Here is a 27724-nt window from a genome sequence, read left to right as displayed (position 1 = left end):
GTCAAAGAAACACTGACGCAGCTCGAATGGGAAACTCTTCCTCACCCAGCGTACTCACCAGACATAGCGCCTTCTGATTACCACTTGTTCAGATCGATGCAGCACGGCTTGAGTGGTACACGCTTCCGAAATGTTGAAGAAGTGCGAGAATGGGTGGACGAATGGATTGCTTCGAAACAAACATCGTTTTATCGAGATGGTATCGCCCAGTTGCCAGAAAGATGGCAAAAAGTTGTAGAAAGTGATGGAAAATACTTTCATTGAAATAATTTAAATAAATTTTTTACAATAAGTGCTTTTTCTCAGTATTTTTTGGGCGGAAACTAAGTTAAGGTCCTAATAAGTAAACCCAAAAGTTACATACCGATTTCTTTCTAATTTGGCACAAATGTAGAAGTACAAAAAATATTTAGGTCATATTTTTTTCATTTTGGCCCACTTATAACTTCACGGACAGTTTATAGCTTTTTAATGTTCTCACTCCTATCATCAAGTGCAACAAAAATGCATAAGAAATTGAATACAAAATTGAATACAAGATATAAGGTGTTTTTGGTTTGCTGATTATGAATATGAAGTCAAATGTGTAAAATTATTTTTATAAATAATAAAATGTTTAAACAAAACATGCAAAAATTATCTATACAAATAATTTCTTGGTTTGACCGAGATTTGAACCATTTTTGACTAATTTAGCATAGATTTGAAATATTTCGGTTGAAATCTCGGCTAAAAAAATTTAGAATGGTTCGTGTCTCAGCCAATTTTGTTAAAATTGTTGAACTATATCTTGTATTCAATTTTATGCATTTTTGTTGATTTGTTGATGATAGAAGTAAGAACATTAAAAAGCTATGAACTGGTCTCAAAGTAGGTTAAAATGAAAAAATATGACCTTGTACTTATATTTTTTGTACTTCTACATTTGTGCCAAATTAGAAAGAAATCAGAGTGTATCTTTTGGACAGGTTTACTTGTTAGACAGAGAGAAAACCGGGTCTATATGCTTTTAGAATTAAACTGACTGTAGAAACATGATAGAAGTAACTTTTTTCTATATATTAATGCTCGCCACGATCCTGTTAATCGCATATTTTGTTTTGTATAACCCAAATACGAACATGCAGCAACATAGCCATCTTGCCCTGGTACTGAGTTCAGTAGCGCAGGGTAAGAAGGCCACATATAAAATATGCATCCTGATTGGTAGTTCTAGAGTCTCTGCGAGAGGTCTCTACGGCCCCCCTGCCGACCCTTAATTATGGGTGTGTTATACACTTGCAAGAAATTTCATTCTAACTAGTAATCGCTTAATTTTATTCAGTCACAATGGAGAATATTAATAGAACATTTCGAGAGGCTCGAAAATTTATTTTGCTATTATTAGTTTTTTTCTAATACTTAACTGTAATATTATATTCCGATTTTAGAAATTTAGAAACTCTGAGAAAAATATTTATGTTCTAAAAGGACCATTCCATGATTTCATATTCTTCTCAAAATAAATACTAAAAATAGCACATGAACAATATACCCCTGAGACCGTATAGACCCGGTCTCCCTTATTCTTCTAAAATTGTGTGTGAAAAGTTTCTTGCGAAAAGAAGCAAGTAATTTTAATTTTCTAAATCTTTTATACATATCAATGTCATCTTCAAAATTGACGCTTTTATGTTCATTATCACGACTACGAGATTTATCAAATAACCGGAATACACGTGCAAATACGAATGTACAATTGTTTTCAAAATGATTTGTGCACCTTCTTTTTCCAGTGCGTGTTGGAACGATGGTCCAATGAGAGAACTTGTTTTCGATTAATTCAGAAGTTATATTCTCTCACTAGGCCATTGGCTGCGTTCCAAGCTGCATCCAAAAAAAATGTTCAAGCCGCCTTGAGAGCCAGTGTATGCATAATTATACTCAGAAAATCGTACTTCGCGACCGTCAATTTTATTCGGGCCGCAAAACTTATCATCGGAAGCATCTTCCGGGACTAATTTATGGAGAAACAAATTTTAATCAAACGACATGTCGGTGCCTGCGTCTTCAAGTATTAAATCAAGCGTGATGTAAAGTAAAATTCTGAAGGAAGAAAAACATATCATATAACACGGTTATCATCGTATTTAACGTCGCAGACGGCGAAGTAAGTAGTCGAGCCGAAACGTCGATGCGAAATTTTTTACACTCAAATTTTATCTTGATGGAAATACTTTCTGTGCAAGAATTCCTGAAATAACCTGTGTGATGATGGTCGTTATAAAAGTCCTCCATATCGCTGATAAAAAAGAAACGCGCGGGACAGCGCGTCAAGAAGATCGATTTTCGCGTCCCTTTATGTCGAGCTGTTCGCGAATTTCGATTCGTCAAGGTCCCACAAGTTCGGAATTAAGCCTGTTCTCCGCGATAAGTCATGCGTCACTGTCGGATATTGGCCACATGCGCAGTTACCGTCGCGAACGGCGTCGCAACAAAAGATAGTCAACTTTCATCTTTAGGCGGAAATTAATCCACTATTGTGAAACCAGGAAACCTTAAACAAAATTAATAGTATTGCGGAGGATCGACTTTGTCTCCCTTTTCTCCTTGGAAAATGTTTCCTCCCGGATTGTACATAAGATACGACTAAGAAAAAGGGAAACAACGAAGACGCGGGAGCTTTCCTTCTGATTTCGGTATCTCTGCAAATTAACTCACTTCGTTCCGCGAAGTTGCGCGTGAGAAGAAGATAATATCTAGAAATCGTAAGTGCAGTAAGTTGCAAAACGGTTTACACACAACAAAGTTGATCACTCACTTTGCTGTCAGAACTCAGAGTCATTGTTGACGGGTTCGTCCAGTAATTGTATGATAAATTATTATTATAATTAATTATTAGTATTATTATTATTTATTGTTATTTAGTGTTATTAATTGTATTATTATCACGCGAGCGCATAGCTAATGACTTTCAACTTTGACAGTTTGGCGAGCTCCCGATTTTGTTGTGACTAAATAACGTTTTGCAATCTACTATACATATACTACTGTGTCCAAAAAGTAAGACCAGTTTTTATTTATTTCAAAAAATATTTATTTATTCTTTCAAATCTATTTCGTCGCCTTCAAAGTAATCCCCTCCCGACACAATACACTTATGCCAACGTATTTTCCAGTCCTCGAAACAAGAATTAAAGTCGCCTTCCGGGATGGCTTTCAGAGCGCGTAGCGATTCACGTTGTATCTCTTCTATCGTCTCAAAACGATTTCCCCGCAGTGGTCTTTTGAGTTTCGGGAATAGCCAGAAGTCACACGGTGCTAAATCAGACGAATACGGTGGTTGTGGAACGATATGGATCGAATTTTTGACGAAAAAGTCACGAAGAACGAGTGCAGTGTGAGAAAGTGCATTATCGTGATGCAAAAACGAAGAATTGTCTGCCTACAATTCTGGCCTCTTCTTGCCTTTCGAAATACCAACAGCAAGGTCTCTAACAGTTATTCAACGATTAGCAAGCACAAGTTCTTCGATTTTCTTGACGTGTTGTTCATCGGTAGAGGTTGATGGTCGTCCGGAACGCTCTTCGTCTTCAACACTTTCACGACCTTCTTTGAACTGTTTATACCACTTGTAAACATTCCTTTCCGACAAAGCATGGTCCCCGAAGGCTTTCTGCAACATCCTGGACGTTTCTGCACCCGAAATTTCATTCCGCAAACAAAATTTAATGCAACTTCTTTGCTCAATATAATTAGACATTGTAAAAATCGCCGAATGCACTTTTAGCGTCGTACAAAACCAAGCGTAAAACAAAAAGTAATGAATGTTTTGACATGAAATTTGTCACAGATGTCTGTCACAATGCTGCCAACTTAGAAAAAAAATATTTATGATGTGCGGTTTACCCGCGCGATTTAAATTGAAAACTGGTCTTACTTTTTGGACACAGTAGTACACTGAACTCCACATGAGTTACCGACTCTTTGGACTCTCTGAATACAATTAGCGTATTCTTCATTGAAGCGCTTGTAATTGGCGGTTCAATCAGTAATGTCAGTAAAATCCCGCTGAAGAAGTCCGTTAGTAGTAGCGACCATTCGCATTATCGATGCGCACACAACAGTGTCATCGCAAGGCGCATCGTCAACTCCATCTTCACGAACGCGGAAAGCTGGATTCAGTACAGTGTAGAAAGAATTTGTGCACTGAAGATCTTGCGCTGTGAAATCTTACTTCCACTGGCCCAAGTCAGTGAGAAATAAGACGCAGCGGTAGAGCGAGGGCGTTTTCACTGAAAATCAGCGAATACTCACTGATCATCTTTCGCTGATTCAATCAGGCACATTTTTACTGACTCACTCCAAGAGAGCGCGAGCATTTGCGACAATTCTCGTGTCACAACTTGCGCTATTTTTCACGATGTATAATGCATTATAGCGTAACGATAATTGTATTTATGCCCTCAACATAATATACATTGAACGTGTAGCTAATAATGCCCCGTTCATTTTGAAATTGGAATAATTAGCCGCTCGGGAGAGTATACACGAGGTGCAATGAATTAATTACATTTAAGGAACGCTGCAAAAATTACGCGTCGATGGAAAATTCACGGCGTTTCGACTTAGAAACGCCGGCGTTTAATACCAGAGCACGCGGAAGGATTAATAAGTAAATAAATAAATTAATTTAGAGCTGTGTTTTATAATGACGACCATTGTTTTATTATTCAGTAGTGTCATGGAATAATTGATAGACTGTGAAAATCGCTGATAATATGCCCTATTAATTTTATAACCGCTAGCCGTTAATCACAAGGGATGCCAAATTGTTAATTCATCAATTTATTTATGATCTTGCAGATCGTGTAATTAATGTTGCACGTGGGCTCGGCCGGGCATATTTCGATATCCAATCGTGTCGGGGCGATAATTTCATTATGGAATTTACACGAGTCCGATAAATCTCGCGGAATGCCATAATAGCGGTATCCTAATCTACACGCTTAAATGCAATGTTCCTTAACGCCCGATAATTACGTGTTACCCTTGATACCTCGAGTTGGCCCGTACGACAAAGCAGCATATTTATTTGCTTGCTCTCTCTCTCTTTCTCTTCCTTCCCTCCTCCCCGCTCTCTCTCTCTCGCCCTTCTCCATCCTCTGCATGTGATTAAAATGTTTATTTTAATTCATATATATATATATATATATATATATCCTCTTTATAATATCACAATCTCGCGCATAACGCGTTATACATGAGATGTGTGCGAAAATTAAATGCTACAGACATCAAATGTGAGTTTCACTGTCATATATATACACTCACATACGCATACCCATATACACACCCGCTACACGTTAAATTCGAGGGACGAGATTGGACTGCACTTTTGTCGCGGAAGAGTCCCCGTCTCGCATGAAAGCCCGTAAAAGAGAATCGCGGACACGTTAAGGAAGGGTTGATCGCGCAATACCCCGCGTGGAATATGAATTGTCGCTGAGTAAGATCGTTAAATACACGAGAGTTCGCACGCGCGCGCGAAAACACGAGAAAAATCCGCGCGGCGCGACATCCGTCGTCGTGACGTTGCGACGTTGTCGGCGACGAACGTCATGGACAATGCTCGTTTTATTACGAAGTTCGGCGACGGAGAAACGGCCGATTATTATTCGCCTCGCGTTGTCATATTCCATTAGCGTCGCTGCCTGTTACAGACTCTCCGCTCAGCTTCGCTCTCGCTCGCTCGCTCCGCCACGCTCGTGCTCGCGTTCGCACTCGCTCGCCGAGCCGAGCGGTTAGTTCGAGGAACAATTCACAACGCGATATAGGAATCACCCTTCAACCGCGTGCTGGAGATGACATCGATACTCGACTTCCCCCCCCTCTCTCTCTCTCTCTTTCTCCCTCGCTCGCTTGCTCCTGTCCCTACGTGTCTCTTTCCCGCTCTGTCACTCTCCTCCCCCGCTTCGTCTATCCTGCTCTCACCTGTCCCACTCTCTCTTTCTCTCTTCCTCCCTCCCTCCTCCCCCCTCTCTCTCTCTCTCTCGCGCGCGCACGCTGCTGCATCCGCGTACAGCCGCGCGTATCGACTAAACTTCGCGGCGACGCCGACGCCCGCAACGATTAGCCGCGTCGCGGTGGCGAATGTCGAGTATTTCGTTCCGCCGCGCTGCATTTAACCCCTTGATGCGGCGGATTTTCCCGCCCGCCGCGCGGAAAAGTGGATTACCAATAAATCAATGCCCCCTCCCCCCCTCCCGTCGTCGCGCACCGCCTCTCTCGATCGCCGAAAATCAAATCAAGAAAAACAATCGCGTGTGTGCGCGGCGATTGCTTTATTCATCGTATACGAATGCGGCGTTTCGCCGCGCAACAAGCGAGCTGCGCTCGTGTGTTGTATTGTAAGCAGACAGCGCGGCGGGGCTCTCTCCCTCTGCAATGCGAAAGCCCGTTCTACGGGCTGCCGCGCTAAAAAGCGCGATTGAATTCCTCTCAGTGCGATCCTCTCAATCGCGATTCATTAGATGACTCGAGATTTTTATCGAAGCTCAGGCAATTCCCCCCCCACACACACACACATGCACACAAGATGTGTACCGTGTGTGCATCTAATATATATTCGCACATATAACCAGTGAGACTGTATTAATTGCATATAATAATTATAAAGAGTTAGAAAAGATTTACAGGTGCACTTTTTCGCGCAATTCGCGGTCGATCGATTAACCTCTTCAGTGGTGATTTAAAATGACCGCGGAATTACGTCTAGGAGGGTTTTCTTTCTCTTTTATAAGCATATCTGCGGATATCTTTTCTTTCTTGCTACTTTCTTTGGAGAATTTTGAAAAAATGGGATACAAAATATATAGAAGATAAGTGGTATTATGTCCTTCCTTTACATTTGATACGATAACAATAAATTTTATATAATAATATACAACTTTGTTAATAAGCAATATTTTAAATTAAAGACTTAATGGTTATATTTCAAAGTATCGTTTAATCAACTTTAGACTCAAAGTTATGTAATACGTAATGTATGTAATGTAAGTTATGTACTTAATACTTAGGGCAATATTTATGAAAATATAGCGACACTGCACAGTGGATCGAAAAGAAATGAAAGTCGCAATATGGCCGATATATCCACACGGGTCATAATACCACCTTCTCCTCTACAATCTTAATTTTTTATGAATTAAAAAAAAGATATAATAATTTAGGTGAATGTAATAGTCTTTTGTAAAGGGAATGTAATATTTTTTATCACGAGACTTTTCCGGGCACATACCGCTTAAGGGATTGGATAACCGCTATATTGTAAAGACTCGGCAGTGTCTGGTCGGCAGAATCGATATAACAATATACGGGAGAAAGAGTGCGCAAGTGAAAATTATTATAGAAAAATGTTGCGAGCGCGATAATATATGAATTATCGTGGTATTAAGCCGGAGGGATTAGGAAATCAGGATTATCCTGGCGAACCGCTACAGGGCGTCGCGTTGGGACGCCTGATAAGTATTATCCTTCCTTATACCGGCGCCGTGCTCGAGAAAGGCGCTTAACTTCCGCGAGCGTTTCGCCAAACGAGCCGCTATCATCCCGCTGAAATGTTCAGAGAGGCGCACCCTATTTTCATTCCCTCACCAATTCACGATATGTAGATTTCACGGTGAAATGAAAACCGTGTCGTTCTCCTCACTCTTTTGCGGAAGAGCCCTTCGGATCGTCGAGGAAGTCCTCGAAGTTCTCTCTTATGAATCAAGAGAGATCATCCTGATTTTCTTTTTTCTTCCTTTTTCAACGTTACATCAAATATCGCGCTATTATTTTAGAACATTGCACCGTGCTTTGTATTTCTGTGTTTATTTTTTTTTGTAATAGGCGCCATTGTGAGAAAAGATTTGTTCGTAGAAAGTCACACGAGCTGAAAGCTCAAGTGGAGTTACCCGCCGATCTTCCAATTGTCCGATTTGTCCTTCGGAAAATGAGATTTTGCGGACAGAGAAAAATTCCACACCGCATTTTCGACTTTTGTCCCTTTCCCTCCTCTCTCTTTCTGTAGCATCGTCGCCCCTCTCCCTTAACTCCCGGCGCGGTGGCGCTACCATTAACGGATGACCCCGTACAAATGCCGACCTCGTGAACCCAAATGCCGTCGCCCTCCATCCACATCCTCCTCCTCCTCCTCTTCCTTCTCTGTCTTTGCTCTTTAACCAGCCTTATCCAGCATCTTCAGTAGCTTCGTGAACTATCCCTTACCACCTCCTTCCCTAATAAATCAGCCCCACTTCCTCTTACAGCAGCTGAAAGTGCAGCAAACATCCACCAAATCATCAATTTTCGGACGGCCTCATGAAACGTTCGCGGGCCGACGTGTAAACAATTTGCGCAAGTAGCCGCGATAATGGAGGAGCAGAAGGATAAAGGGGGAGGCAAGGAGGGAGGGAGATGGGCAAGAGAGCCGGGCAGCGAGGGACGGAGGATGAGGATGAGGTACAGCGGGACACGAGAAGGGGGTGTTTGGTTAGCTCACACAAAGGACGAGGCGCGCCGCTGCGCACACAACAGAATCAGCCCGCTACTCTAACAAGGAACATCCACAAACCACCCCCTGCGAGAGCTCGGTATGGTGAAGGGGTGGTAAAGGGACGGCGGTGGTGGTGGTGGTGGTGGTGGTGGCAGCGGCAGCGGTGGTAGTGGTGGTGGTGTCGATGATAGTAGTAGTGGTGGCGATGGTGGCGGCGGTGGGTAGCGGTAGGGGTTGCTACAGAAACTCGACGGTTTGTAGAACGTCCGGAAGTTAGCGACACGGATACGACGAGGCAAGCGTCTTGCCGGCGGAGGGCGCGATAGAAAATGTTCAGGACGAAGTGATTTGCGACGCGGACGGGCGGGCGAGGAGGTGGATGTAGAAACGGCGAACTCGCGATTGTTTCGTTCGAACGACGCGAATTCTTGCCCCTTCTTTCTTTGCTTCCATTTACTCCCTCTTTACTTCCTTAGCTCCGTATTAATACTCATCACTGGTCGCTCGTCTCAAGTGAGATGCTCAGATGTGAATCAGATGAGAGCTTTTCAGTTGAATCATGAGCGCGAATATAAACGTCGCGTATATTCTATTTCTAGTCAAAAAACTTGGATCCAGCGAATATCTGGCATGAGACAAGCTTCAGGTAACAATTATTAATACGAGCCTTAAAGTGAGTCGGTAAACGGAGTATTTCGCCGAGAATCAGTGTTCACTGATTTCAGCGAAAAATCTATCATGTACCAACGTGTATACCAATGAAAGTAAGATTTCAGTAAAATCTGTAGCGCGTAAGTGCATCAATAACGGCAACAGACCTTGCTATTGAAAAATCAGAAGCTGATTGTGCTTTAGAGGGTATCAAGATACACGGTCTCGCGCCAAGTAGCTATGTGCGACCCGGCCAGTTGAGCGAAAAGCGAGATTATCGAAGCGCGATAACACCTGACTGAATCGATTAGAGTTTGGGTAGACTCGATCAATTCCAGAGAATTCTGTTTTTTTTTTTTTTTTGTGGAAAAACCGTCTTCATTTTGGCTCTACGTGCCCTACGAACGTAGATATTCTGGCATGGAATTCGAGATTTTATGTTAATATTATATTACTAATCTGCTCTTTATTGTATACGAAATGGCTATACAAAAATGAGCAGCGAGTATTTTTGACTTCGGCGAAATGGAGAGTGCTCTCTCTGGGGACTCTCCTTTCTCTTCATGAAAATTTCACGGCAGTCTATTAACGTCGCGCGCGCGTCTATTATTTGTCGCGGCGTGTTTTCGTTGCTCAAGTTCTTCGTTGATTTCGTTGAGTTTCTTCTTCTTTTCTCCTTCTTTTTTCTTCATATCGTTTACATTTCCCGTTCAGTGCTGATTTTCCTGTCTTCCTCCCCTCCCGTTTCTTTCTTCTCTGGTTTTTCGCCGCCATTCTTGGCGTCGTATTAATTCTTTTGAGCAATTTCGTCGTCTCTTTTCTCTCCCTGTCTCTACTCTGAAATTTTTACTCCTTTTGCTCCCACCAAGATGGAAGAACAATTCCACCGAATTGGAACTGCTCCCTTTCCTTTATATTAGTTTTCCTTTGCTCTATCGCTTTTCCCGTTTTCGCTACTTTCCCTCTTCCTCGCTTCCACTCTCTCGCTCCTCTTGACACTTTCTTCCTTATCGGTTCTGCCATTCCAACTTTCCGCCTCCGGCAGGTGCCACTATCTCCGTGGCATTTCATTTCTTCCTGTCTTCTTGGTATACTAACCTTGATTTCAGAGATACACAATATATTGCATTCCTCGAGGAAGACTGCAGCTGCGTGCAGTTCCTTGACGTCCATCACATGCGGAGTTCTCTACTGCCAATTCTAATTTGTCTTAAGCAGGAAATTTCTCGCTTTCGGAAATATTGGACGAAGACATGTTGCGCAATTATTTTAAACGTGCCCCCTGCCGATGCAGGAAAGCGAAAATATCATAGAAATTGAATGTTATTCCCTACAACTCACGCGCGACATTGACAATGAAATGAGATAATCCACAGATTAAAGAAAAAGTTAAGGGCGTGTAGTATTCGCGACAAGAAAGACAATTTACTTGACCAACACAGCTCAGAAAACTTGAGAAAGAAAGAGAATCCGAGAGAGAGAGAGAGAGAGATAAATCAATTGATCTTTGTTAGTTTTCTCAGCTATTTGTTTATAACAAATTACACTTTAATTGTTTATAAAATATATTGCTTTAACATTTGTTTAAATTTATCAAGTCTTTTGTTTTATCTCTATTAGTAATGTGTTATATATTTTCCTTCATAAATTACTTCTTCATAATTACTCCTTCATAAAAAACTCTTTTACGTATTCTTTGTCCGCCAAAATTGTATTGTAATATTATCAACCTGCCGCGTTTGTCTTCCATCAGAGAGAAGAGGAGAAAAAGAGGTGCTTTTCGATTTCACCAATGCTGATAAATTGTTGGTATTTTTGCACGAATCTGTGCTTCCCCGCATCGGTTCCTTCAGTTGTTTTACGCGTTGAAAGCATTGAATTAATTTCGGCGGAAGAAGAGAGAAAGAGAGTGGGATATTAAAAATTGTATTGTCTCAGCGTGCAAGGTAAAACTGCCGCTGCGTTCTTATACGTGATTTGATTTTCCTCTCCGTGTGTTTCGCTTTTCTTACGAGAGTCGTCGTCGTTTCAACACGTTTGTAATTATCGCCATTCCGAAAGAAGCGTCCCTTTCACGGATTACGATTCGCGCATCTGTCACGCTGTCAACATTCGAGAAATACATATGGAATCGTCGTTGGGCGCGTGTCACTATAGGACAGTGGATAGATCAATATCGTTGCACACCTGTTGCGCGACTTTTGAGTCACCCTGTATGATGAATACGGAAACCATCTCGGCCACCGACGGGGGAACAAGAAGAATGAGAAATACTTGTCCCTCGATCGCGCACGCCGACGTCGCTCTCTCCGCGTCGCGTCGCGGCGCATTCATTATCAATCTCGCCGCGGGCCAGCTCAAAGGCAGCGAAATTAATAACTGTTTGCGGAAACGCTGAGCGGAAACTTCGCTCTTCGTCGCCGTCTTCGCTTTATTAATCCGCGTAAGCCGCTGATAGACTGCGAGGCGGTGAAACGCGCCGGCGGAAACGCGCTTGTATCACGACGCGGCCGTTCGTTTGAGCCGATTCTCAAAATCCCTTAATCTCGATCGTATCAGGAATGATCGCCGCGCGATCAGAAAGTAGCCACAGAGATAAAGCGGGCACACGTTTAATTCGTTCATTGAAATTCTCGTTTATCGCGAAATATGCGCTAATCACTGCTCGCACGTTATCTCCTTTCTTCGCTTGCTCTTCGCGCTTCCGTAATGGGAAGAGCATGCGAATGGAATAATGTTCAATAATACGAGGTACATTTTGCTTGTGTTTGCGCAGATGTGAACATGGTAGCCGAGCCAAAGCCCCACCAGACCGGACGTAAGCGGCAAAATGTCACCAAGACCGGCAACGACTGGTAATCTATACAAATTTTCTTCACGTTTCATATGTTTGTTTTTAGATACGCATGCGATTTGTGTATAAATCTTTACGCGAATACAGCAAAGTCTCATGGAGAATCGTGTTGAACTGTTTAAAACAGATGTTGCATAAATTGCCATCGGTGATTAGTCACTAGAAGGGAAGCAAGAAATTTCACACAGACGTCTTCTAATGCCTGCCGTTACCGATTCATCGTCATGTCGATCATAATTATTGATCATAATTTCACGAAAAGCAAAGCAGTCAGAGAAATTGATAACTTTGTCTTCTTTTCGAAGCTAACTCAATAACAGTAAGTCTTAGATACATATCTATACATGATCTTTTATGCTTCCTTTTTAAATGACTACTCACTTTCCAAGCTAATTACTTCTTCTGATTTACTTCTATATATAACATTAACTAAATGTAGATTTTAATTTAATATATAACATTTGATATCTGTACTTCTATATGTAACATTTCTATATATAACATTAACTAAATGTGGATTCTGATTTAATATATAACATTTGGTATCTATACTTCTGTATATAACAATTGATATCTATATCATGAATTGATATCTATATCTTTTATGCTTCTTTTTCGGCAGCTCCGAGCTAATTATATCGCGGGTTTTGATTCAACCCTATATATATATATTAAATCTGATAAAAAGAAACGTCTGATCTTTGGCTGGGAATAAAAGGAAGCTAATTAATCAGTTGAGGTCCTAATATTTTTCGTTGCAACAACCAGAAAAGTCTGTTTATCCTCGGCCAGAATATTTCGTTGTAACAAGCAGAAAGTCTGTCTATCTTCGCCAGTGCTAGCCTGACCCAACATGTCACGTTAATTCAACCGGGTTCCTTTTCTTCCCGTGTATATAACTGTACTTTCCATTGCTTGGTAAGAACAGGGATCAAATGAAAGACTCGGTCGTAGGAACAGAAAGATTCCTGTAGGAAGTTTCTACTCAGTCGATTGTTGCGACCGAGTTTTAATACAGTTGAAAAATGTTCAGACAAATGTTTCCAGTTGCGGTAACAGAGACGTGATTTCACGTCGTCGTCGAATATTTTCACTTGGTATCTATTCGCCTGCACAGACTGAAATTCTTTTGCTGCACTGCAGTCATGATAAATGGATATGTAGAAACGGATGACAGTCTGGTCGGAAATAATTCTCGATCTGCGCAAAACTGAGATCTTTCCCCGCGCAGTTGTCACGACGAATGCACATGCAGAAACGCACGACAGTCTGGTTGAAGACAATTCTCAATCTAGTGTTCGGACACACATGACGCCGAATATACACACGTGATGATAAAATAATCAATTGTTCAATATACTTGTCACATATGATATTATAATATCGAGATCTATCTATAATCACGAACAAAACAACATTGAACTGGGTAAAAACAGGAATGAAAGTACGATGATAGCTTAGGTAGTAATCGTTGTTATGTCCAGGCGATGCTATAGATGTTGACAGACTTTTCACTACAGAAAAAAGTAGGCAGCTAGCACTCCATGGTTATACAGCCAAAGACGATTACGGCCACCCACGCACGCGAAAGGTCTAAGCTTGAGCCGTCGCGGCTTCAACGGCGACCCGACTCGCGTCGCATCAATTAAGGGTTAACACCCTGTACACGTAACAGCCGACAGCGCGCGAAGCCTCCACGCGTGTTCCCACAAATTCGCCGACAATCTACTCCAAGTAGATCCCGCCGTCCCCTCGTCGGCACGTAGTTGCACCATCTCATCTTATCTGCTCGATTTTTCCCGGCGCGGCGCGCATAAATCTCCAAGTGAAAGAGAGAGAGAGAAAGAGAGAGGGGAAGAGAGAGAGAGAGGCCGTTTCGTTCGAAGGACCGCTTTATCCTCGTGGCCTTAAGGTGCCGACGAACGAACCCTAAACTCGATGTATAAACCCGAAAGCGCCGAGAGCGTATTTTACGCGCGGTACGTGACCGCGAATTCACGAGAGCGAGCGGCCGCGTGTTTGCGCGGGTTAACTCGCGCGAGACACACGCGCTGAATAAAAAAAGGAAGAGGAAAAAGGGGGTGAAAGAGAATGGGCAACTGTAATTGCACCGAATCGCGCGCGCGCACAGAGGGAGAGGGAGACTGCAGCTGTGTGACGTGCACAGCTCGCGAAGGTGAAGCGAAGTGACGATCGCCGGTGGATCGTCGGCTATCGGCACGAGTGACGCGAACTAAACAATGACGAAATTCCCGTAATTTCGTAATGTCATTTACGTCGGTTTAAGCTTATTTGGCTTAATATATGCGTCCTATTTAATTTTGTATGCGCATTTTCAATTGTAACTGATTATTTTGAGAGACCCGTAAGTAATTAAGCGGGTCACAGCGTCGCGCATTAAATAATTAATCGTTGTCTATCGTATTATCCGGCTCACGGTGGAAACTATTTTTGTCATTTAATACGCAGTTAATTATACGAACTTCCTTTGTCTCGAATTAAAACCGCCAATTGATTAGAAAAAGTGGAAAAAGAAGAGAGAGAGAGAGAGAGAGAGAGCGAGAGAGGAAACCATTCGCTTTTTTCTAAAGGATCCCGGGATTATGAAAAGAGCTCGGTCTCATAATTCCTCGATATTTCGTGCGTTGGGGCGTTCGACGCGCACATAATACGTGCCGAGTGTTTTTTTCCAGCCGCCGTGCGAATGACCGTTAAAATATCAGCGCCGCTAAAGAGCGGCGTATTATTTTCACCTTCGCGCGTTGAGAATTTAATTGCGGCTGTGTTTCCGGTAATCTGACGCTCGACACGCCAAGTATTTGCCGCGAGGTAGAGGATATGGACGCGACGCGAGATATTTCGCGGCGGCTGATGCATTATCCGCGACAGATAGCGTCGTGGGAAACGTCGATACCTCTTCACGAACTAAGTCGCCGCATCTCTTGCCCCCATTTCTCGCCGGTACCTCGTTTCCTCTCTTTCGCTTCTTTTTTTCTCCCGGCCGGAAAGACAGACAGACAGACAGAGAGAAAGAGAAAGAGAGAGAAAGAGAGAACTCTACAATTCCCGAGCGCGTCCATTTAATCGACGCCAATTTTCGATTGTTCTCAACGGTGTAATTTCTCGACGTGGAATCCTCAAGAAAATCCACAGAAACGGGAGCACGCTCCGACAAGAACGATACGAGTGTCTAAATGTCAAGGTATGTGCACAAATGAAATTTTAAAAAGCACACCTTCGAAGAGAGACTCACGTAAACGAAATTTTTAAAGATACACTTTCCAAGATCTACACAAAAGAGATCGGCAATTGCAGTGTGAAACCTCTGTGCGCGCGGCTTTGTTTTCGGCAAACGCGAGCACGCACACACACACACACACACACACACACACACACATACCCGTACACGCAGAAGGTTGAATTTAAAAATGGAAAAATTAAAAGATAAGCAAGGTGTCTTTTCTTTGTTCCGACGTTTCGAGATTGCACAATTTTTAGTGACAACGCTACGCAGTTCGATAAAACGGTTTCTATTATTTTTTTTTTAATACGACGCGATGAATCCTTTCCGTTTGTATCTTGATAATCGTTCGAGCTTGAAGGCGTGATAAAACGTGTTATCGAAGTTCCAATTTGCAAAATCGATTCGAGTTGGTGTAAAAAAAAAAAGGTGGCGGAACGTCACGCGCGAAAATTCTGCTCCACTTTATCTCGAGACTGATTTTTTTCCACGTAGAATCGCCATATTCCCGCTTGTATCGGCAATAAAAGAACGGCTCTATATATTCACGGTAAAATGTAGCGGTTCACGGCACTTTTGCTGCATTTAAGGATGGGGTAACATACGTTAAGCACCGACAGAACTTGCCGTTCGCAGGGGAATTAAAGTTACACTACAGCCGAAACTACAGCCGACTTACTTAACCCCCTCGGTGTTTCGTTCAAACACAATACCGTCGGCAACGAGAACAAAAGAAAATCGTTAAATTACCGCGCGCGGCAGTTAATATGGGACCGTCTGTATTGGTGGTTTTTTAACCCTCTTATGCGTCGCATAAGCCGCCTCTGCTCCGCCCTTTGCCAGACCGTCGCACAAAGCCTTTGACACTACTCACGAAATAGCGTTGTGAAATTGCGCGAAATAAAACACGCATAAAATCGCGCGAGGGGGAAACCAATTATACCGGAATACAGTTGTCGAAACACACATCGAAACGCATAAAATATTTCTCTCGTTATATTTTGTTCTATATCGAAACGTGTAAAAACGCAAAAAAAAAACAGAGAGAGAAAATGGAAATATTAGAAAGAGAATGTTGCCAAATTTATCCCGCCGATGGTGAATTGCGGTCGGAGGTTGTCGAGAGAGAAAGAGAGAGAGAGAGAAGAACGGCAAATCGTAACTTCTTTTTCCTTACATCCGATTTCTCACGCGGACTAGCCTCCTGAAATCCATCCGTGGATGTGTCTTCGGGGCTGCGCGGACCTCGGGGTTAGCAACACCACCTCCCGATCTACATCAAACATGTATGAATCCGCGGATAAACTCCTGTTCGCGAGTCGAACGAATCGAAACGAATTTTTGGAGCGCGGAGTCTCGCGGAGCGCGACGGAAAAACACGACAACCTCGAGAACGTCGCGTAATATCTGCGCACGGATTTCCCGAGTCCTTCGCCTGTCGTCCTTTTAATGCAGCCGTCAATCTCTCGCGTCCTCATCCTGACCAGAAAATCCGGCCTGTGTGCGAGCCCTCGCCGAATATCGCGTCAAAAACCACTTTCGAGAGAAAGAGACAAAAAAGCGAGAGAGAGAGAGAGAGAGATGAAAAGAAAAATAAGGATTATCGAACAACGCGCGCGCATACACAACACTACGTTGAAAAATTCGTTTTTTAAATAAATAAAATGGCCTGTACGTATACAGGGTGTTTCGTTAGCGTTCGGACAACGTGCATTCGATTCTCATTTAACTCGGATATAGTTGATCTCTCTCTTCCTTTCTCTCTCCCTCTCTCCTCCCTCTTTCTCGTTACTCGACCGGATAAAGAATAGTTGATCTAACGGTTGTTACGATTTGTAAAAAGAGTTTTCCTCGGAATCGATACACCGTCCTCTATGCGTGCGTGTGTGTGTGTGTGTGTGTGTGTGTGTGTGTGTGAGCGGGAGCGGGAGCGGGGGGGCTTCAGGTGATATTTTATTAGGAAGGACACGCCTAAATTTGCATACATTTAATGTAAACTATAGAAAGACGCGGAAGTAGGTCGCGACACACGTGTTTATAATTCACTTTTATGGTGTTACGAAAATAGAGATTCGCATCCCGAATGGATGGCGTTATGCAAAAATAAGCTGACCCACAAAACTAAAAAATAAAAAGAGGACAGAACAGAACAAATTGTATGCGCATGTGGCGGCGGGCTCTCGGTATACAGCGCGTGAAGCTCTGAATTAAAAAGAAGATTGAAGTAACACTGAAAATTGTACGCGTCATCTAGGGACAAAGGTGCCAATCTGCTTTCGACGAACGAGTCATTTGGTCCTACGCGAAAACCAATCAAGCCCCTCAAAACAGGCGCGTTCATTTATTACGATGTAATTTCTCGGCTCCGCGCGATATTCTCGCCGCGCTCTCCGTGACAAATGCGTTCGTGTTTTAAACTTTCGCGCGTCGATATTTACGCTCGCTTATATTTATCGCACCGCCGCCGTGTTTTTACGTCGCGACGATATTTCACATTTGTCATTAGACATTGTCGGGTGCACTTCGGAACTATCAGTGCGCGTTTAGGCGTAGACAGAGTCGCGGTGCCAGGATGTTATTTTGTAAATTATTGAAGAACTTCCAGGGGATATATTCCAAGGATGTTTCGGACTCTTCTCTGAAATTTTTTGGGGAACGTAGGACGGATTGAGGCGAATATAAAAGTCCCATGCCGTTTTGCGATATTCACAATAAATCTCGAAATATTAATTAGAGAAGAGTGGTGAATGTGATCACGCGCAACATGGTGGATGAGCTATAGTGGCGCCATCTGTATATTTATACATTAAGTCAAACTGAACAAAAAAGTCCTCTACCATTTTGCAAGTGGCTAGATAGATTTTTAGTTATTAATTAAAGAAGATTTGTGCATCATCGCGCGCAATCATGTAACAACTTTCTTCTATTAATAACTAAAAATCTATGTAGCTATTTCTTCAATTTGCCCTTCAAAAGACTTCTTTTCTCCTATTTGTTCTAATGTACAAGCACACGACAGCACACATCGTCAGCTCATCCACCATATCGCGCATGATCATTCACCAATCTACTTTAATTAATACCTCAACTATTATCGCGAAACGGTACACGACTTTTATGTTCACCTGAATCCGTTCTGCTTTCTCACAAAAATTGCGGAGGAAACACTGCAACACCGTGTACATCGCGAAGGCGACGTGTATCGCTCGGGGAAAAAAAGAAATATGACAGAATAACACGTCAGAACCGGACAAACTCGCAAAAAGACATATTTCGCGTTAAAGTGATTAATCTCTCCTTCTGTCGCGCGCTCGCTCTGACTTCTAGAGGGAAATGTTAACATTTCAAGGTAAAACCGATCGCACAGACGCGACGCGCCGCCGCGCACACTTGCCGCGTATCTCCAGAGGATACATACACACACACACACACACATACACACACACTCGAGGAGAATAAACGCGCCGTCCGTTATATTAATTTGCGCGCGACACGCACACACAGGGGCTTAACTTTTCAACTTAATTCACTCAAAAGTATTACTTGGCGGGAGAGTTGACTCATCTCTGCACAAAACACCGTCCGGCCGGACGTATCCGCTAAAACGCCCCGCGAGAGCGCGGAAACCCGTTTTACCATACCTCTCCTCATTCCTCATCTTCATCCCTTCGCCCCTCCGCTCCCTCCGTCCCGCACCGCGCGGCATAACGCCGCGTCGTCTTCCCATTCGTTTCGATTTATCGAATTGATTTAATTATGAGAATTCTCGGGCGGAAACACGCGCGTTTATTCGAGGGGGAAGGGAGGGCGACACCGATGGGTGTTGCGCCGATGTCGATAATCCGCCGGGTCGGCGAAGAGCCGCGAAAAATATTCCGCCGGCGTTTCCGGGATTCGCGCGAGGTATTCGGGACAATTTCAGGATATCCGCGGGATCCCCGCGGCTATCCCTGGCCGCCTTCCCGGCGGGCTCCCGGCGTACGTGTTACGGAAGCAAACAGGTCGCTTAACAAGCCGGAAGAACAATAAAAATGCGTCACCTCATTAACCGCTCCCAATTAGTCCGGCGCAGCGCCCGGGAGCGGCGCTTAATGCAGCGACCTGTACCGGGTGTCTCGCAGTTGAGACGACATTATAGACAGGGAGCTTTGGTCGCTTTCTTTTTCCTCCCTTCCGCTTTCATCCCGTCGCTCTGTGGTATTTAATTACAGGTATAATAACCCCATAGAGTCTATGTATGTCTGTGTGTGAGCGCGCCTGCTTTATATTTTGTTTTAAGTAATTATATCTTGGCGGGAAAAGAGCGTGAGATACGCGCCCCGGCAAAAACACCGCGAAATCGAGTGTAATTCCTCTACCCTTTGCGGCGAAAAGTGTATTCGGGATAAACGGGATAAGCGTTATTTCTCCTCACGGACGAGCTTGCTGGACGCGTTCGGAAGTTGCTCTTGAAGGTGCTACTTTTCGCGAGCTCGCTCCGCATCCTCCATGTAGGTGGACGGGACACTTAGACACCCCGTATATACGTGAGAATTATTCGCGGAATAACGCGGTGATTTCTTGACGTAACGAGCGACGCGATTAGCGTAACGATAAGTTGGATAATCGTGTAATCGAATATGTCAAGCGAGACGAAAATGCGCGGCGGAAACGAAAAGCGACGACGGCAATGGCAGTTTATTATTCTGCGAAACGCGCGCGGGAATTGCATTTCGCGATTTAAATCACCGCCGAGAGCCTTAAGCGAGAATCTTCGGCCGGAGAGGCAGGAGAGAGCCAAATCCGACCTCGTCGAGACAGAAATCGCAGCGAAACGCGAATATCGCAGTTACGAGAATTACGCGCGAATTGTTCGGCTCGGTTTCGAGTACGCTTCAGCACGCCATTCAAGCAGGATTGTCCGTTCATTGTCCGTACGTTAATCCTCTTGCCGTCTCCCCCTTTTCCATCGAGATCACGTGATTGCAGATTTTTAGCGAATCATGCGGCGAACGCCGAAATTTTAACAACCAATGCTGTTTTTCATTCCTGCCAATTTATTTCTCAGCGGTGAGGCGGGGCTCTGTCTTGAACGAGAGAAAAGGTCTCTGGAGAGCAAAGCTCATTTTTGAACCTCGTTCGCGCCTGGTTTATACCGACCTTTCGTCCCGTTGGTATAAACGATGCTCTCTCGAATGGGTGTTTTGACATATCTCTCAGAAAGTGGAAGCACTTCCACCCTTAAATATCTTGAAGTGCTCTGAGTCTTTTGCGGCACAAATGACTCATAAGTAAACCTATCAAAAGTTACACTCCGAATTCTTTCTAATTTGGCACAAATGTAGAAGTATAAAAAATATTTAGGCCATGTTTTTTCATTTTAGCCCACTTTGAGTTTTACGGGCAGTTTGTAGCTTTTTAATGTTCTCATTCCTATCAACAAGTGCAACAAAAATGCATAAGAAATAAAATTGAATATAAGATATAAGCGTTTGCTGATTATAAATATGAAGTTAAATGTGTAAAATTATTTGTATAAATAATAAAATGTTTAAACAAGACATGTAAAAAGTTGAAAACAAATTATTTGCACAAATAATTTTTCGGTTTGGCCGAGATTTGAATCATTTTTGATTAATTTAACACAGATTTAAAATATTTCGGTTGGAATCTCGGCTAAAGAAATTTAGAATGGTTCGTGTCTCAGTTATGCCGATTTTGTCAAATTTTAATTAAAATTGCCGGATCTCTCTCTCTCTCTCTCTCGGTTTGGCTGAAATTCGGATCATTTTTGACTAATTTAACACAGATTTAAAATATTTTGGTTGGAATCTTGGCTAAAGAAATTTAGAATGGTTCATATCTCAGTTATGCCGATTTTGTTAAAATTACTTAACTATCTTGTATTCAATTCTATTTCTTATGCATTTTTGTTGTACTTGTTGATAGGAGTGAGAACATTAAAAAGTTATAAACTGCCCGTGAAACTCAAAGTGGGCCAAAATGAAAAAATAGGATAAGAAATATTTTTTGTACTTCTACATTCGTGCCAAATTAGAAAGAAAACAAAGTATATCTTTTGGGTAGGTTTACTTGTTAATAGAGGCTACGAATGAGTATAAAACAATATAAGTAATATTAAAAAAATTTGAGATTAATTACAAAAGTGATAACAAGGACTAGCTTGAATCCCTCAAGATAGAATCTAAATATCAACGACTTCTTGATAAAAAATGGTGCTTGATTGTCACTAGAAAATTTGTATATAAAGGGTGTCTATTCAATATCCTTAGATAATCTCCACAAGAAACCTCCTTTAATGTATAATGTAAATAACTGTTGTTTCTCTGAAAATATGTTTATTTTATTAAGAAAATATTGTTATGTGCAATTCCTTTTTCGAATAAAGATTTGTTCCAGGATAAAAGAAAGCTATAATAAAGGAAGGCTCTGGAACACGGTAAAGATTTGGTCATGTACTTTTCGAATGGTCTATGCATATGTAATCACGCATAATTCAATCCACTAATGAAATTAATTATTAATTAGTATATATGACCAATAACATCATTTAGTCAATAATTAATTTTATTGGTCGATTAAATTATTCGTGATTTTACATATGATTATTGATTATAATTAATTCAGATTAAGATGGAAATGAAAGAAGAGGAAAATGGATTAAGAGATTTAATCCCCTAAAATTTAAGATTGATTAATTTTGATTACTTTGTCAAGTGTTTCATTCAAATAACATTCTTCTTTTCTCTCTCTCTCTCACTGATAAATGTTCAACACTGAGCATATGTGCATTTGTGAGAGTTGTTCTCGGTCTCTCTTCATCTTGCATAAGCGTGCCATTGGCCTTGTCCAAACAACGAAGAGCGATCTACAGAGCATAACTCGATACAATCGTTTTGCTGTCTTCATTTCCAAATGTCGTAGAGACTCTGGCTAATACTTGTTGGCAAGCTTATACGCATTTTCACATTTCTGGTTTCTTTCTTTTTTTTCCATTCGGTTCGCGCGGTTCGAGTTCACATCGGTTTATTTCCGCCTATTCCGACACGCAATTTATCGGCCTCCGCGCCTCGTTTACCGGCTTGTTAACAATCGATTTCGCAAAACGTTAAGGATTATCCGAAACTCACGTATACATGTGTCAAATGACGCATGCAGGTGCGCGATAAATACAATACTATTGCAACGATCGAGATAAAAGTAACACCTTCGTTTAACTCTCCGAGAAGCGTTGTCAGATCTAGGTTAAGGAACTCTCTCTTTCTCTCTCATCGTTTATTTTCCCCCTCGAACTTTGCTTCGTCCGCTCGTCAATTTTTCACCCTCGTGCAATTAAGAAATTAGCGATGATGATTAAAATACCGTTCTCGAACTTGTCGATTCAGCTCGAGTCCGGTCGAGTACGCGACTCGAATCTGCCAAGGCAATTTTACGCGCTGCCAATGTATTAACAAGCGAAGAGTGCAATTGTTTCCGGCCGACAATTGTCTCAGGATACCCGGTAGACGATAATAGGTATCAACGTCTACTAACTAGGGACGCGAAGCGCTAATCCCGCGCCAAAAAATCGAGATAAAGGAGCAGCATTATCCTTGCGGACGGAGCTACGGCCTTAACATGTCCTCCCCTCTCCCCTCTCCTCCCCTCTGCGCTCCTTTCCTCTCCCTTTCATCCCCTTCGTGCGTTCATTTCCTGCGGTTTGTGTAAATTAGGTTTGCTCGTTGCAGCGGGGCGCATAGTAACGCAGTGCATTTTGCAGAGCGAGACTTCCTCTCGCGGCTCGAAATAGTTTCGCGTGTTTCTCAGACGAACGACCGGAATAATTATTTGCGAATTAAGCAAGTGCGTGCAATTTGTTGCTATCCGGGCTATTTTGCGTTTCATCGCGTCTGTGTTTAATATCACCGCCGACGATACCTCGCCGTTCTTTTGTCGGGGAGTTCTTTTGTTGGCTTTTAAAAACTGTTTAAAAATATAGGTATATGTTGACTTTTTTGTTAAAAAAATAACATACAGAGCGCAACAGTCCGCACGATTTTTTAAACACTTCCGACGGTTTAAGGGAAAGGTTGTGAGGTGAATTTTCTTTATGACTTTATGAAAAAAAAATTTTTTTCATAAAGAAATCAAGAATTTTTTAAGTGGCACTAGTCACTATGCATTATGCATTTTATTCCATGATATTGTAGAGAACTTTAAGATAAATTCAAAGTACTATCACAAATGTCAGTTTTATCAACAACAATAGTAGAACAATAATAGAACAATAGAATAAGTTTTTAAATTTAAAAAATTCAAGGTAATCTTGATTTATTTACGAAAAAAATTTTTTTTACTTTTCGTTATTGCAAGTTATAGCTTGCTGAAGCAGTTGAAAATTCATCTTGCAACCTTAAAACGTCGGAAGTGTCTAAAAAATCGTACAGATTGAATATCTTGTATATAATATCCGGTATACCTCTTTGGAAAATACACTATTCAAAAATACTACATGTTGATTTTAAAAAATACAATATTTAAAAAGATATGCTATTTTTTTAAATACAATTTCGAACAATCGAAAATTGTCGAGGACGATTTCGTCCTGGAACTTTCGAGCTGGTCGAGCGTTCGAGCACGAAAACTCGAACAATTGGCGATTCGGCACTTTCAGATGGATTTCACCGAGAAATATAGAAGCCACAAGAACAGTTTGACGAGATCGAAGTAAAATATCGTCGAGGTGTTTCGCATCGTCGCGGTCCTTTCAATTGAACGCCGCGGCTCTGATTGAAGAGAACGAGCTAAGAAAGGCCGGCGACTTTTGAAGTGGCCTGTAGACGGTTAGCTCGCCCTCGCCAACCCCTTTAACGCCGGACATAAATATTAATAAGCGAGCGGTGAAATTCACGCTTATCGCGCTACCGTGAAGATTTACATGAGATAACACGACTTTCCTTTTGCGGCATGCGCGCAGGTGTGTCACCGTGTGTGCGTGTGCGTGCGCGAACGTGCGCGCCCGTGTGTGTGTGTGTGTGTTTCCAGCTTCAGAAAACATGTCAACATTTACATACAAGGCCGGATAAGCGAGTCACGGGGATCGTTTTGCAGCTACGCCGACTTCTATCGGGCTTGATATCTACCGAGCTTTATTACGCCACCCTCGGAGAATAAATGATGAAGACAGACGAGGGGTTGGGGGTTATACTAAATGGTGCTGTGGAAGTGACACGAGGGGTTGGCAATGGGCAATATTTTTGCGAGCCAACATGATTTTTCGCTCATAACAATACGAAGGAACATTGTTCGACGCCGTTCGTGCCGCGGGCCGAGTGAGACGTAAAAATCTTTCATTTTTTAACTTTAAAATTTTTGCATATCTCCGCGGTTTTTCCCTGATATTATTCTCGCAGTATGTAGATCCTTGAATTTCGCGAAAATTTTCAGATTCATAATGTGTGTGTGTGTATACACTTAAAAAATATAATCTCCTCCTTGGCAGATCCTCTTCTACATTGGTCTCAAGAGGATTCTTCTAAAATTGAGGGAGGCAAATATAAGTATAATATTCTCAAAATTCGAGGAATTTCGTCTTTCTGTCTACGGTGCAAGTCTTGTTCTTGAATAGAAGTTCTTGAATAGAAATCTTTTCGTAAAAGAGTGCCCGGTGCTTCAAGCAAACATATTCCTCTTGATTCAAAAGGAAAAAGAAATTGCAGGATAATGTCTAGTAGATTTTTTATTAATAGTCCACTTCATTAGAAGAGGAATACTCTTTTAGTAAAAGTTTTCGTTTAGAATGTGATATTATACAATACTTTTAAACTAGTTTCTTCTTCTTCTTTTGGTGTTAGAACATTTTCCTCTTGGTAATATAACAATTTCGCTAAGGATAAGATTATATTTTTTTGAAATGTACATTTCCAGTTCGGAGTTCTGGAATTCTAGAATTTTGGGGAGTCAGAATTCTCGCCCCGAGGACTGCAAAATCTTTAAATTTGCAAATTTTTCGAAACTATCGCTCTTTCTTTTCTTCCTTATATTCTTAGTTCCATACATGGTGAGAGAATTGGATAGCAAAAATTATAATAGAATTTTTTGCTCTAGAATTTTTTACTGCAAAATTTTTTACGGCAGAACATATCGACGTTCTGTCTTAATTTACTATTCCTTCGTTTCATACGTGCTATTAAAAAATTAAAGTCTATGCTGTTGAAAAATTTACTTCGTTTTTTAGAAAGCAAAATACTCTATTAGCAATTTATTCCTGTCGAAAATAGGATAAAATTTAAAATCTATAATTTCTTCTTCGTAGCAGGCTGTTTCTGCACCACTAGAAAACACAATAAAACTTAAAAGAAATCATATGAAAGAAACGCTATAATTTTTTCTCCGTTTGTTTCTGCTAAAAACTACTAAAAAACAATAAAATTTAGAAGAATTCATATGAAAAGATCCACGATTTTCTCCTCGTAAATTCGTGGAACCTCATTAGAAATTTAACCCTCACCACGTGAAACAGTCGTGAAAGTCTCGAACAAAACGCGACGCGAATCACTTCCTTCGAATTCGCTTCGTGCGGGGGGATCTCTTTTGGGATGCATCGCGGCGACGGAGTAGAGACATCGATCGAGGAACTGGAGTTATTTTGCGACATTATCTATTGATGGATGCAGCGCCGTCAGGTGTTGGCTGATAATCTCGGCAGGTGAACGCGGTTGCCGGTTGAATTTTCGCTCGAACGGAAGTGGCACAATTAAGGGAGTTTTGTCTCGGGGGGGCGACCGGAGCCAAGTTCCGGAGTACCATTAGGTATATTAATGTGCTTCCCTAGTTCGGGTCGTTCCGGGGCCAGGCGCATTATATCCGCCCGCCCGCCCGCGCTCTCGTTTACAGCCGATACAATCGGCCGAACAACGTCAGTTATTACCGAGATTAAATGCGACTGAAAAAATTTTATTCGGGCAATATCGCCTTACCAGGTGCCGCGCTACCACGCAGAGGTAGCTCTCTGCATTCGCAGTGAATGCCGCAAACGCGCCATTCGAGGCCTATCGTTCCTCTCCTCGCGTAATCCTCGATTTCATAAGGAAAAGGATTCATAAGAACAAACCAAGGATTCCTCTGGTAGCCCTCTTGAATTATCGGGCACTTGTACGTCGAATGCTGCGGTCATCGGGCCGCTCCCGGATCCCGAGGACTCGGTTCTTGTGTTCTCGAATTTCCGAGTCGCGGGAGAGAGAATCGACCGCGCTGAATATTTAAACACCTAATTTTTCCACGGGATTTACGAGACTACGGTTTTCACGCGGAGCGTTTCCGCAGGACATATCTTTTTTTGTGGCCGGCGCATTTGTAAAACAAATTCCGCGCGTGGATCATCCCTCTCCTTTTCGATGAATTCCCGATGAAGTTTCTTTTTTATCAACAACTTAAGGAGTTCTCCGGCGCGTCACGTATCCGGCGGAAAGAATCGATGTTGGGGCGAATCGATTCGTGAGGCCAAGAGGGATTCTTATTATTCCTCGTGGAGTATAAATCTGCATAGAGACACGCTCTCGCAACGCGTATGCGTGTCGACACTCGGAAATTATACTTGCAAACGCCGTAGGAGCGTAATTAACGTCGCTGGCACGCACCATTATCCCACCGACGTATCCTGCTGATGTTATCGCGCGTTTTAAAAATCGCCGTCTCGCCTATAAGCGCCGATATTCTCCACTCCGACATTCAGACGGAAAATATGTCAGATTTGATGAATGTTACGTTAGAACAATCTCCCCCTGACGTTCGTATACGTTGCATGAAAATCTTCCATTCTTCCGGCTCTGTAGCCGCCACCTAGTACGCCCTCTTCGAGAGAGAATTCAAGTTACGTAATTTGCGGAACGTATCGCGAAAGCAAAAATTATTCCGCTGAAATACATACATGTTGGCGATATTAAATTGAAAACTTTTCAATTAAATTGTTAATGTTTTCCACCTTTCCTGTCTTCTCGTTTGCGACTCCGTTCGCGGTCGAAGCTGCGATCTCAAATGCATGTTTTTATTCGCGATTAATACGGACGTGCAGAAGGTATTACTCGCGCAGGCAAGAATTCGATAATGTTATGTGTTACATCGCACGCAATGTATCGCTCGCGTATGCGCGCGTGCGCTGTGCGCATCTGAATGTGGTGCGCGATAGCCTTTGGTGCACCGCAAACCGCGACATAACTTGGTAAACCCCCCATCCTCCCTACCGGCCACGTGTTAAACATTGATTACTGACATGCGTATAGTTAATATCCCAATGCAGTTCAAGTGAACATACGCGAGTTGCGTTTAACTTCTTCCTGAATTGCGCAAGGAGAGAAATGAGATACTTTAAATAGATATTATCGGACAGAGGAAAGAAAACACAGAGAAGAGGAAAGAGACAGAGAGACACGAGAGAGAGAGAGAGAGAGAGAGAGAGAGAGAGAGAGAGAGAGAGAGAGAG

At 42.3% G+C, this 27724-nt stretch overlaps 1 protein-coding gene and 1 long non-coding RNA gene across 6 annotated transcripts in view; one reads left to right on the top strand and one right to left on the bottom strand.

The window, feature by feature from the left end:
* LOC116841558 overlaps positions 1-27724 on the top strand; it is a 372377-nt gene that overhangs the window by 278166 nt on the left and 66487 nt on the right. For all 5 annotated transcript variants that reach the window (XM_032809626.1, XM_032809629.1, XM_032809625.1 and 2 more), the window contains one exon: positions 11946-12024. In XM_032809626.1, coding sequence (XP_032665517.1) covers positions 11946-12024 — 79 coding nt within the window. The remainder of the gene's footprint in view (positions 1-11945; positions 12025-27724) is intronic.
* Positions 1-27724, bottom strand: part of LOC116841559 — a 271814-nt gene that overhangs the window by 210981 nt on the left and 33109 nt on the right. The gene's annotated exons all lie outside the window — the stretch shown is intronic.

This window comes from Odontomachus brunneus, unplaced genomic scaffold (genome assembly GCF_010583005.1).
Source record: "Odontomachus brunneus isolate Ranch 3 - 2012 unplaced genomic scaffold, Obru_v1 Obru_scaffold_016, whole genome shotgun sequence".
In the NCBI taxonomy this organism is placed as follows: domain Eukaryota; kingdom Metazoa; phylum Arthropoda; class Insecta; order Hymenoptera; family Formicidae; genus Odontomachus; species Odontomachus brunneus.
This window is presented reverse-complemented; position numbering and strand designations above follow the sequence as displayed.